Source organism: Cupressus sempervirens, chromosome 4 (assembly GCF_028749045.1).
Source record: "Cupressus sempervirens isolate cs-2001-9-10 chromosome 4, ASM2874904v1, whole genome shotgun sequence".
NCBI lineage: Eukaryota > Viridiplantae > Streptophyta > Pinopsida > Cupressales > Cupressaceae > Cupressus > Cupressus sempervirens.
In genome coordinates this window covers 564690742-564703449 of record NC_143121.1, presented here as the reverse complement: position 1 = coordinate 564703449, position 12708 = coordinate 564690742, and the positions used below count along the sequence as shown (strand labels likewise).

At 31.2% G+C, this 12708-nt stretch overlaps 1 protein-coding gene across 1 annotated transcript; it reads right to left on the bottom strand.

Moving 5' to 3' along the window:
• Positions 1-5669: 5669 nt before the first annotated feature.
• On the bottom strand, positions 5670-7878 carry LOC149562461 (methyltransferase FGSG_00040-like). Its single transcript, XM_089827982.1, has 3 exons — positions 7317-7878; positions 6299-7145; positions 5670-6195 (listed from the first exon to the last, which is right to left on the bottom strand). Exons 1-3 carry the CDS (start codon positions 7876-7878, stop codon positions 5670-5672), a joined length of 1935 nt encoding a protein of 644 aa, XP_089684108.1.
• Between the last annotated feature and the right edge of the window lie 4830 nt (positions 7879-12708).

Genomic DNA, 12708 nt, shown 5'->3' with positions numbered 1-12708 from the left:
GAATTTGCATATAATAATTATGTCAACAAGAGTACTAGTAAATCACCATTCTAGATTGTATATGGTAGTAGTCCCAAAAAAGCTTCTTAATTAAGACAATTGGATAAAGGAGAAATAAGTAGTGTTGAAACATAAGAATTTGTTGAACATTTGAAGAACATCTATGATGTGGTGATGAAGCACATTATAAAGATGAATACATAGTACAAGGCTAAGGTAGATGTGAAAAGGAGGTATACAAAATTTCAGATTGGAGATGAAGTCATGGTTCATTTGAGAAAGGAGCATTTTCTAGTAGGTACATATAATAATTTGAAAATAAAGAAGTTTAGACCATGCAAGATAGTGAAAATGCATGATTCTAAAAATGTATATGAAGTGGAGTTGCCTGCTGAATTGAATATTTTATCAATATTTAACATTTCATATTTGACATCTAGTAAGGAGCTAATGGCAATGAAGTTGCAAAACCGCAGTCTAGTAGCTAGTTTGGCTACAAAGGAGATTGCAGAGAAATTGGACAATCATGTTGACAGAAGTACAAAGAAAATAACCTATGAAGAATACCTAGTCAAATGGAAAGGGAGGTCAATAGAAGATTCATCATGGCTAGTAAGGGAGGAAGTCCACGATCTTGGTTTTCCTCTAAATACCTGAGACGTAATAGAGTCACTTCTCAAATTACCTCGAGTGTCTTATACAAGAGCATCCTAGGTGTAAGAGAAATCTTGCATCAACTAAAAATATTTCATTTTAGTTGTTTGAATTAGGGTTGTATTAATGAAGAGTTGTTCTCTATGGTAGCTTGCTACTTAGTAAGTCAGTCATACGAGCTTGGAATGTCCTAATTTTAGAGGTGGATCCCAATCATGGATATATCAACCTACCAATTGAGAGTTGGTGCCATACAATGTGTATTTATGGATTTATTATGGATTTTTGGTCTACAATTTTGGTATATAAACTTTAGGCTGATCATTGAAGGCCTAAGCGTGCTTTGAGGAGGCCCCAAAACTTGAAGGATGAGCGCTTGTGCACATTCAAGCTTGTAGATCAAAAGTTGGGGATATCAAAAAGTGGTTTTAATAGCCAATCATAGCAACGGTTTGAGAGTTATGGCCTTCCAAAGTTGGGCTAACTAGAGCTTCCCAAAATAAATGTCAAAAATGCATTTCTGGTCTAACAACCCTAGGTATTAAGTTTGAGTATCTAGAACCTTCTCCGGCAGCATAAAATTCCCTATTTAAGAAATGCTTGAACATTGTTTAGGACAACTCTAACTGATAGTTTGCAACTTTGTCTTATAGATTATTGTAATGAAGGCGCCCATGTGGTTTAGCATATTGTAATTCTTCATTTTGTAATTCCGCATTTGCAACAATAATAAGAAGCCCATATTTTGTTATCGCAAATTGTTTTTTTTTGTTTTGTTTTGTTTTTGTTATGTGTTTATGGTATTAAAAGGGGCACCCTTCATCACATCTATTAATGAAAATGTGAACTATGTATCATTTCAACCTCAATAACTATATCTACATATGTTTGTGCAAAAATTGAAGATATTTTTTCATATAGTCTAGAAGTTCACCCATTATTGACATATTTTGTATCCCAACTAAATATTAATGTTTGAAGAATTAATTTCATTTATGAAGTACACTCAAAATAAAAAGATAGGACATTGTGCATTATTTTGAATTAATATTTTACTCTGATCAAAGGCTCCCTATAGGGTACAAGCTCATGAAGTGTTCAATAACTATAAAAGAAATTCATTAGTAACATACATTTAGCATATCATCATGTTGTTCCTATAAATTGGGGTTCATATAAGCATTCCTAATGAAGCTTAGTTTCTTTACAATCACCTCATTCCACCATCTAAAATTTTGTATCCCCATTAATATATAGCTCACCTTATACGATAAATAAAAATATATTTTTTCAATAATTTTAATCTTTAATTATTATTTTGAGACTAAAAAAATGAGCATTTATGTAATGAATATAGATTAAATAATCTTATTATATTTTTTACTTTACTCTTTTCAAAACTTCCAAAGAATATTATTAATTTTGAAATAAATTTAAGATTAACATTCTATATAACATAAAACCATTATAAATTCTTGAGTAGGGGAGTTTACAATACTTATTGATATAGTAGACAAATGCTTCCACTAACATCAAAGTTGGAAGATCTAAAATACCAATGGACATGAGCCTCCACAAAGATGTACAATAACTAAACTATGTATAATACATTTATGATCTTGAACCCACTGAAAACATTGGCATAGTAATCATGAACTAGCTTCACTTGCATGGAGATAGCATCTAAGAATAGGATAAGGTAGAAGACAAGAGACATACTTAAGGATAGAGAAAATAATTACCAACTCTCCAAACTTTATTCTCATTTATGAATTCAAAAGTGTTGGAAATGTTGACACACTAATATAAATTTGGACAATTTCAAACGAAATTTTAAAATTGCTTGTATATTGTGCCCATACAACATACACAACCTTTGCCAAATATTTTTATACACATCATTTTGAGTGCACATTTGGTTCTAGGAAAAAATGTCAAATAAATTTAAAAATTATATTGATAAAGATGAAGTCCTTAATTTTTTTAAATATACGATTTGCAAACTATTTTATATAAGAATTATATTTTAGTTATACTAAAATACTTTTGGTATTATATTCTAACATCTTAGAATAAATTAATTCTATACTCAAAATATTTTATTATATTATTAACTTAAACTGAGGAATCTTGTACTATCATCTCATACTTTACAAAGGATAATAATTATTAAACTGGATATTTATTATAATAAATGTTATTATATTTTTTTTTACTCATATAGTTATTGACATTATATTCTATTATACTAATTCAATTTATTTAGTTTTTAAATATTATTATATGAAATAAAGAAAATTCAAATTTATTAAATGATTGATATGCAATTAGTACATAATTAAGAGTTCTACATATAGTAGTTAACAAGGGGAAATTAAATTTATCAAATTTGGTCCAATGATGACAAATACAAGCTATAATTTCACATCAAAGAAAATTATAGAAAAGGGAGAGTGGAGAACAATTATAAAAAATAAATTTAAGAAAAGACAAACCTATGCAACAACATTTGTAATCATGAAACTTTAACTTTGTTGGTTGATTTATCAAAGCAATCAATCGAATTGAGCCAACAATTATAAGAAGAAAATGATCCAATTAACTCAATTTAAAATGAAGGCATGATTACTAATTTAAAAAAATTTGCCAAGTAATTTTTATTATCAAACGTGCTTCGATTTGCAAGAGTGGTGCTTTTAGATAAAAACTAGAGGGTCGTCACAAAATGGCCCTATAGATCTAAGGTTGTAAGAGTCGACTCACGTCAAATTAAGCATCATAAATTTACTATGTTAATTTTAGAAAGGAAAAAATGAGTTAAAGTATACATTCCTATCTATATTATAATTTGATTTCATTCCAGTTTCTAATTATCCACATCAAGTTTATTTCCACACCATTCCTTGTTTGATAGTTCACATAATTTGTGAGTTTTTGCACTATTAATTATAGGAAAATATAGTATTACTTTAATTTCAATGTAGAATCAAATTTTGAGATAAAGGACTTCTAATGAGCCATACACAAAGCTCTTGATTAAGCAGCCTTTAAAATCAATCCCAAAAGTTTATACACCTATATATTTTAAGATTATTAATATAATTATTAAATTAAATATTTATTATAATAATTTATTTTATTATATATATTCTTCCTTATATAGTTATTAAATTATATTACTATAATTTTAAATATTAGTATTACATGATATTCTATAATAGTAATTTAATTTAAATTTTTAATATAATATTATTATATTGTATGCATAAAATTCATTTTTATGGAACAGACAGGGTGCAAATTGGCATAGAATTAAGAGTTATGCATATAAAAGTTAATAAGGGGAAATTTGATTTTTAAATCATGTAATGTATCAAATTTTGACATGAAATTGCATTAAGAAGAACAATGATGTATAATAGAAATCAAAAGAATTATTATAAAATTATTTGAAGAAATAACATATGTATGCAATAGTTATATATAATTTAAAAGAAATAATAATATAAATATAAAATTTTATTAAAAAATATCAATGATATATATTTTTTAAATTGAAAAATTATTATAACTAAAATAACTTATTAAATTTAAAAAAAAAAGAATACTAAAACATAAAAAAAACTAATATAAAAACATGACTATAAAGTATTGCAATATTAAAAAATATCAATAATTTTAATATAACATAATATTTTTAAATTATAACATATAGCACATATATAATATACATCTATATAACATTATATTATTAAATTATATTTATTTAGAATTAAATTATAACAAGTTTATAGATAAATATATTTAAAATAATATAATCTTATAATTAATTAAAACAAACAATATATGATGATTTATATAATACATATTATAATATAAAATATAATTATAAAATCTAAAATTTGCATTCCACCATTGAATTATAATATTGAACTATAATATATTCAACCGTAATATAGGAAATCAAATTTTAGACGAATGGTGCTATGCAAGTAGCCAAAAGACATTGTAAATTCAAGGGTGGTCCCCAATGTACCAAATGTAATTTAATGTTTAAAAGCTAGTTTTTTAAAGAATACATTAATTTTCTTTTTACTTTATTAATAATTTTTTGAAAAATAAATTGTTTTGAATATAAATTTTAAATCTATTTTTCAAAGAATTTTAATTCTATGTTGATTGGTTGAAACTAATTTAAAAAAAATTGAATGATTACAATAATATCCTCACTTTAACAAAAGTCGTAAAATAATAATGAAATAAGCCTAAAATTTCATCAGTATTTATAAACAATTGATGATTTAATAAAAAGTAATTACATAATTTTTCCACATAACATATAATTATCAAGTTCAGAATTTATATGTTTATAAATTAAATTTAAAATATTTAGTTCAAAAATTTCATAAATAAAAGAAACAGGAGCACAAAAAGAGTGAACAACATATTACAAATATTTTGTATTTCATCTTAAAAAGAAAATAAAATGAAAGGCATCTCAAAAGTGGAGTCCAAATTAAAGACTTGTGACTAAATAGCCAAAGAAATGCACTTGATGTGACCCTTTTTTAAATTTATTAATTAATTTAAAACTTAGAGAATCTTTGTTTTGTATTTTTTAATTAATAAATAATTTAGAAAACTGCCACATCAAGTCCAAAAACTTATTTTCATAATAAAATAACTTGATATTTAACTAACTAACACTTTAAGCTTAAATACATAATATTTAAGCATTAAAAAAACCCATCTCCTTTTCTCTTCCCTCAAGATCCAGATTTGCTTACAATGCATACAAAACACAAGCTCCTAATTTAACACTGTATTTAGCAATCAACTAAATATTCTAATATGATTTACCCATCAAAAACCACTTCTAAATCTACCAAATACAATTCCCCATACCTCTATTGCGCACCGCTGAATTCTACAGAATCGGTTTGCATCAGATACCCATATTTGACTTAGTTTTAAGAAGAAAGAGAAGCTCTGTTCGTCATTGATGAAAGAGAAGCTTAGCTGTCGACCTTACTTAACCCGAATAGAGTAAACCCCGGCTTGGACACGTCCGTTGCAATGGAGTTCAGTACAGCTTTCAGAATGTCTTCATCGTGCTTTCCCATATATGCTCTGCAGATTTCCAATGCCTTGTCATAAACAAGTTCGTTCTTGGTGGAAAAAGAAAGGCTTGCAAACAGTTCGAAGCACTGAGAATTCCCTGGAAAAGACTCTTCGAAGGCCTCTAATACTTCCCACAGGGAAGGCAGGCTTGTTGTGCCGTACGAATGAGGGAACTCTAACTCACAGATATCGTGGTACAGGTCGAGAAAAGATGTTCTTATCACCTTCTTTTCTTCAGGGCTCAGGACATCTATGCTCTTTTCCAATCGCATAGCGATTTTCCGTTTCTCAAAAACAGGGAGAACGGCCGGGTTGATGGATTCAACGAGTTCAAAGATTTCCCGCAACGCTGACGATTCGGCTGAAACCAAGGTCCTTTCCAACAGACACCGCTTACAGTCACACTTGAATCCGATTCTCCTGCAAATAAATTCTCGTTGTAACAATGGAAGAAAAGGACTGGGAAAGTAAGGGATTGTTATTTCTTCTCCGGCTTCAAATTTTCCTTGCAGCTATAACAAACATGGCTTCGCCCACAACAATACAGTTGGCGTTGTGAAAACAAGAATGATTAATGAAGGATGGAAGGGTCCACAAACCATATTTCAAATTTTGTCTTAACATGCTACTCTTTGGGTGAATAGGCTGTACATGACACCCCGCATTGAGCATTATCTTGGAAAGTTTATGCTGGTCTAGCTCCCAACCTTCATTGGAGACATGATCGTAGTTATCCCAGCTGGCATTATTTATCCTGAAGAGATCCATGGGTGGCACCTTCATTTCATCCAAATCAGCAAGGTACTGTAGCTGCTGCAATACCCTCGGAGATGACGCTGCACAGTAAATGATTTGAACCTCTAAATCCCCTTTAAAAAGACCAAATTTTTCATTCGCGTCTATCTGTGCCGGTGCCGCTGAAAGCACCGGCCCTTTGAATCTTTCTGTCTCGGTGCCGCTGAACGCAATGGCATTGTCCGCGAGCAAGAAATCTCCGACATCGACATTGTCCGTCGCAAACAATCCTCTGCCGCGCCCGACTGATTTCTTGATCAGGACTGGGCCAACATAATTGCTGAATTCAGGTGCACTAGAAGCATTTGTGAAATAGGCAGAGAGATCAAACTCACCTTTCTGGTTCTGACGGTTGAGTTTCATAGATTTTTCAAAGTGCAACTGGATGTCCTTGGCGTCACTAGGGTCCTGCTCCAGGGCTCTATCAAAGCATTGGCAAGCTAACTTGTATTCTCCCAGACAATGAAAAGCCCGACCTTTGCGAAATAATGACTTGAGGTGGTTTTCATCAAGGCCTAACGCCTTGTCACAGTCTTGTACAGCAGCCCCGTACTGTTTCAACTTAATCCTTGCTTCTGCCCTGTTTCAGTATGAACACACAAGATTTTCTTTGACTTTCTCCTGGATGTTCAAAGCAGAGGGCACTCCTTGGGGTTCAATTTTGTGGCGAGAGAGAGCCAAATCTATGCATTTGGAATAGAAGTCAATTGCTTTGTTCCAATCTTCACTACGAAAGTATTTGTTACCTTCACTACGCAATTCAAGCAAATCCTTGGCCAGAGAACCTTCCGGCTTTCCCGGTAAGGAGGCCAAAATCTCGACGTCTTGAGGGTTGTCGACGCGGAGCATGAGGACGCCATCTTGGGCACCTTGCTTGAAGTATGGCTGTTTCACTGCAACCTTGGCGCCTTTGGGATAAAGCTTGCTCGGACTTTGGTTACTTGCAGTGTTGTATATGGAAAGGCGAACAGCATCTCCGAACTGGTCTTCCAAGAGGGTCATAATGCCCGTCATTCTGTATGCATCAACACAGAGCGTTCCGAAGAGAACACGGCCCTTGTGGTGCTTGTCACTTTGAAGTTCCCTCGCTCGAATGGTCTGCAGACCTTTGAGAGGGACTGAAGGACGCCAATGCTCCGAGGGTTTCCTCACAGTAAACCCCGCTCTGTGAAACCCTCGCATTGATTCTATCTGCCGCACACCCTTCATTGTTTTCTCGTGTGCCTCTATCAGGGCTTCCTTGTCATACTCTTGTGAAGCCTGAAACTCCTTGAACTTGTCAATCATCATCTCCAACATGTTCGCCATATCTCCCGGGGTTTCTCCCAGTCTCCGGCAATGCAGCTCCTTTGCTCTAAGTGCAATTCCGGTGAATGAAAGATGAAGAGAGGAAATGAATCTCAATTTCCACCAAGCGAAGTTCGTAGTCTCCACAAGATTGAAGTGAGTGCATTATCGATTATAAGTCGACCTTGCGATCCAGTTATAGGCTTACTCTGCACGGCACAAACCTTAAAATTAAAGTTCCATCATATACCCATTTTAATTTATTCTGCTCCACGCGTCGGTACCGCTTTAATCCAATTAACAGGAGCCCACAACCAAATTAAGTTTAATAGAATAAAATAAAGTTGTATACTGACATTGTTTTTATGGGTAGCTTAGGATTTAAGCAAATCCTTTCATCTTCGCACACAAAATTGAGCTTTTGAAGATTCGCCATTTTCAAAAGATGTACCTTTCATTCTTTATCGAGATGGGATTTAAAGCTGCCCATCTACAAGACTTTTATTTTAGGGGATGGCTATTTCTTACACAGGAACTCTCCATAGGAATTGCCGCACGCGAGATCGGATGTCGGGAATAAATTCGCGGTAATGTTTGTAGTATCTAGCCATGAAGGCATTGAATTAAGGGTCAGCAAATAATGAAGAGATAAGGGCCCGTTTGATTCTTCAAGATGACACGAATCGGCATTTTCAAAATCTGGATTTGAAATTTTTTGCGTTTGTTTCGAAGTTGGCAAAATGGAATTAGCATTCTGGACTTTCAATTTTGCCTCAAATCCAGGTTTTCCAACTTCCTACTAGCAAGTATGAATTGAAAATCAAAGCTTGGTTATGTTTTTTAAGGAGTGTAAAAACAATAGATTGGACTACTTTTTGAAATTTGCCGTCAACATCAAACTTACACATAAAAATGTGTCTTCCCATGCATCTTTCGAGTGAAACAAACGGTTTAAGTAAAATCCCCAAAGCCAGAATGAAGATTTGCAAAACCTTGATTTGGCTAAACCAAGGTTTGTAGAAATCCTGATTTTTTAAATTCCACGAGATATTGCATCGAATTGGAGATCTTTTATGCTATTAAATTTATTTGTATATATTTAAATAATGTAATATTATAAATTATATGTATATTTATTTACTTTTTAATATGTTTCATTTAAATTACACATTATGTTATTCGTATAACAATAAGATAATTAAATTATTTTAAAATATGAATTATAAAAGTAATTAGAATTGTTGATTATTGTTAAATATTGATGCTTTTAAATTGAGTGACAAAATAAAATTTATTGAAAAATAGTTAAATAGATAATAAATACAAAAAAAAATTAAAAATGATAAGAGTAAATTTAAGTTTACATTTATATATTCAATTAAATTGTTAGCTAGAGTTTCTAATTTATTTATTTTTCAATTCTTTAAACTTGAATTTAACATAGTACATTTAATCAATACATTGTTTTGTAATGTTAAAATTATAAATCTAATGATATGATTAAATTTAAAAAAAATAAATTATTTTAGAGAAAAAAAATTTATTTAATTTAATAGAATTGAAACATTTAATTCGTATACAAACTGTAAAATATATAAATTATACTTTCTCTCATATTAAAAATTTATTCTAAAAATACTATTTTTCAAATTTAATATTAAAAAATACAACATTATCGACTAAACCATTGCACCTCATCTGGTGCAACTATTACTTTATTTTAATTTTTTCAATAGGTGAACAAGTTTGGTTCTAATGTTTTAAAAAGATTACTCATACTAATGGTTTCTTTGTCAAAATTAATAATAGTAAGTCTATTGTGAAAAACAAGATGAAGATGAATTAAGAATGTTTTTGCTCTCAACATCATAGATTATTATCTCTTGTCATCATCTTTAGATACTTTCATTTAACATTATCTTGAGTTATCTTAGAAAATTAACACAATTCAATAGGTATTAAGGAAAAATACTATGAATTTTTAGAACACCATTAGAATGAAAAGTACAAATGACTATAATTTCAAGAATGTCTACACATATAAAAAGAGATAAGGGAATCAAATAGTTCAATTCATGTCAAGTTGAAAGTCTTAATAATAGGGTGTTATACTTAATAGAATGTTGACTATAGCATGCATTTAGTTGTGTGCCTATTTGGATGGGAATTTTTTAACGATGCATGTCACATACACTTAGCTTAAACTTGGTTCATTGCTAGATTCCTATTAGTATCTATATTACTCCTATTCAAATCAATTTTTATGTACATTAGCTATGCATCATTATTTTCCCTTCATCCACACTTATATTTGTATATTCTCAATAACTTGAAGTTATACGTTTGACCTAATATTCCTTTTTAGTGAAAAATAAATATAATTGTGTATTGCATGTATCTATCAATCAGTGCAATATGCCCAATTTATGCAATTGTTACATCTCTTATCAATTCAAGTTCTAGTCAACGACCTTACCACATTTTGTTAGCAAATTTTATTAAATCACCCTAATAAAGGTTTTAAAATAGGGTGATTATAATTCAAGCGGATAATTCAAAATGGTAAAATAAAAAAATATTATATATTTTTTAATATCAAGTATATAATTTATGTTATATCCAATCAAAAAATTGATATAGTATAGCTTTAAAATCCATATTAGATACTAATATAGGTTATTCTTACAAATCTTAACCGTCGTGTATATGAATATGATTACATGAAATGTGACACTTCTCTATTTTATAACTAAAATTTTCATCCATTATATTTTTCATCTACAATAGAAACTTTAAGGGGAAACTAATAAAACAAAGTGGCTAAAAATGAAAAGTTTGAATATGAGAGGTCTACCCTATCAAGTGTGATATTCCTGGATCAAGAAATTAAAAGGTGATCAAAATGAAGATTTAGTACAAGATGATAGCACTCAAAGTTGTGTCCCCATTTTGAGTACCATTCTAAAACTTTGAGTCAAATTGAGCTCCTATAAGAGCTTGCCTTGCATGTGTACCCGACTGTCATTTTGAGGCATATGAAGTATTTCATGTTTCTAACACCTTTCATTCAATATATGTGATGTAATAGACAAGTGTGATATGGATCAATCAAGTACACAAAGTGAAAACGTGCAAGGGAAAGGTTGTGTTCTGCAAACCCACAAACAACAACTATCCACTCTACAACTCCTACACCCTCCCAATGGATATGGTGGATGTATTTCACTTACCTAAGATGGATTCAAGAGGTTCCAAGTGGTTCAGACCCCCAACCCAATCCTAGCACTCAAATCCTTCAAAATTGCCTAGTAGGCCAAATTGCTGCCAACTAGGTTTGCAGCGAGAAAGATCTAAAATTTTCTCCCAACTTTTCCAAAGGAATCCTAAAATAAAATAGGCTTTTAGATACCCATTTTGGCCTTCTTCAACATATTTCAAACTCTGTATAGGTTGTTTGGACCAACAACTAGATCCCCAAACTTGGCACTCTTTTTAGGCATAAAATAGGGTGACTTTATAAAGCAAGTATATGGTGCTTGTAATTCCAAACATTTGGGCTTTCATAAGTCCTCCAAAATTATCCCAATCAAAAGAAAATAAAATCAATTTGACTTCCCAACCTCTACAAATAAGAAACCCCCAATTTGGCCTCTTACAAACCCTCAAATCTAGGGCTTTCTTAATGTGTGACCTCCCAAGACAATATCAACCAAAATTAGGGTTTATTCACCATGTCAAAGGTATATGTAGATGATATCTACCATAAAATATCCCTCTCCAATGGATAGACCTCAGGATGCTACACTCCAAGCATGGATTTCATGCACCTACAACCACTAAAACCCCATTAGAAGCCTCCATTCATGCAAAATCCTGCTCAATCATTGTTAGAATAATTATTTATATTATAATAAAAATTCATTCCATGTGAATTAGATTCCTACATCCATGGAATGACCAAATGCTTCTAGAGTGCCCAAAACTTGCATAGATTGTTGCATAAGTTGCTTGAAATCAACACTTTCGGTAAAATGAAAACCTACTTGTCTTCATGTAGTAGAGATGGGTTAGAGATAATTCCAATGGACTTAAAACATCAATACAAAAATAAGAACCCAATCTGATCAAGAGAAACAATGCAAAATGCTCAAAAAATAAAGTTTTATTGCATTCAAATGGTCAATTCGTACATTTTCTGGTAAATCTATACCAATGATCTTACTTGTTGTTCCCATGCCTTTATCGGGCTATGCAGGATGAACTAAAACTTACCCAGCCATATTCCATTGGCTGGAATCCATAACAAAGGCTAAAACACTCAAATATTGATTTTCCCTCTTAATTTAGTATATAGCCATTAGGATTCAAAATTTGAATTTTAAATCCTTATTAAATTATTTTCACTCATAATTTATTGATTTCTACTACTTAGGACTTATTGTAATACCCTCCTAGGACCTATTTGATCCCTCTAACCAATCTGGATCCATTGTTACCACTATTGGCCACCCTTACATCATTTTTTGCCTAAATCCTTTATCAGGATCTTTAGGACTTTTCAAGTTAACATTAAATTGTTCATTACATTCAGCCGTTATAGGTTTCAATACATTCCAATCCACTTTCAAGGATACTAGAGATCCTTTTTTTTTTTTTTTTTTGCATCCTAGGTATTCCTACATGTTTGCCTAGGTGCTCCTGCACCAATATGCATGCGTCCTATAGTGATAAATTGTCATTTTGAGTCTTTTCCCAAAGTGTCATTTTGAGCACTATTTAGATCTATATTTTTTATTTAAGTATCAAACAACAACATGAAGCCTACTTTGCATTTGAATATCTTGCACTCAG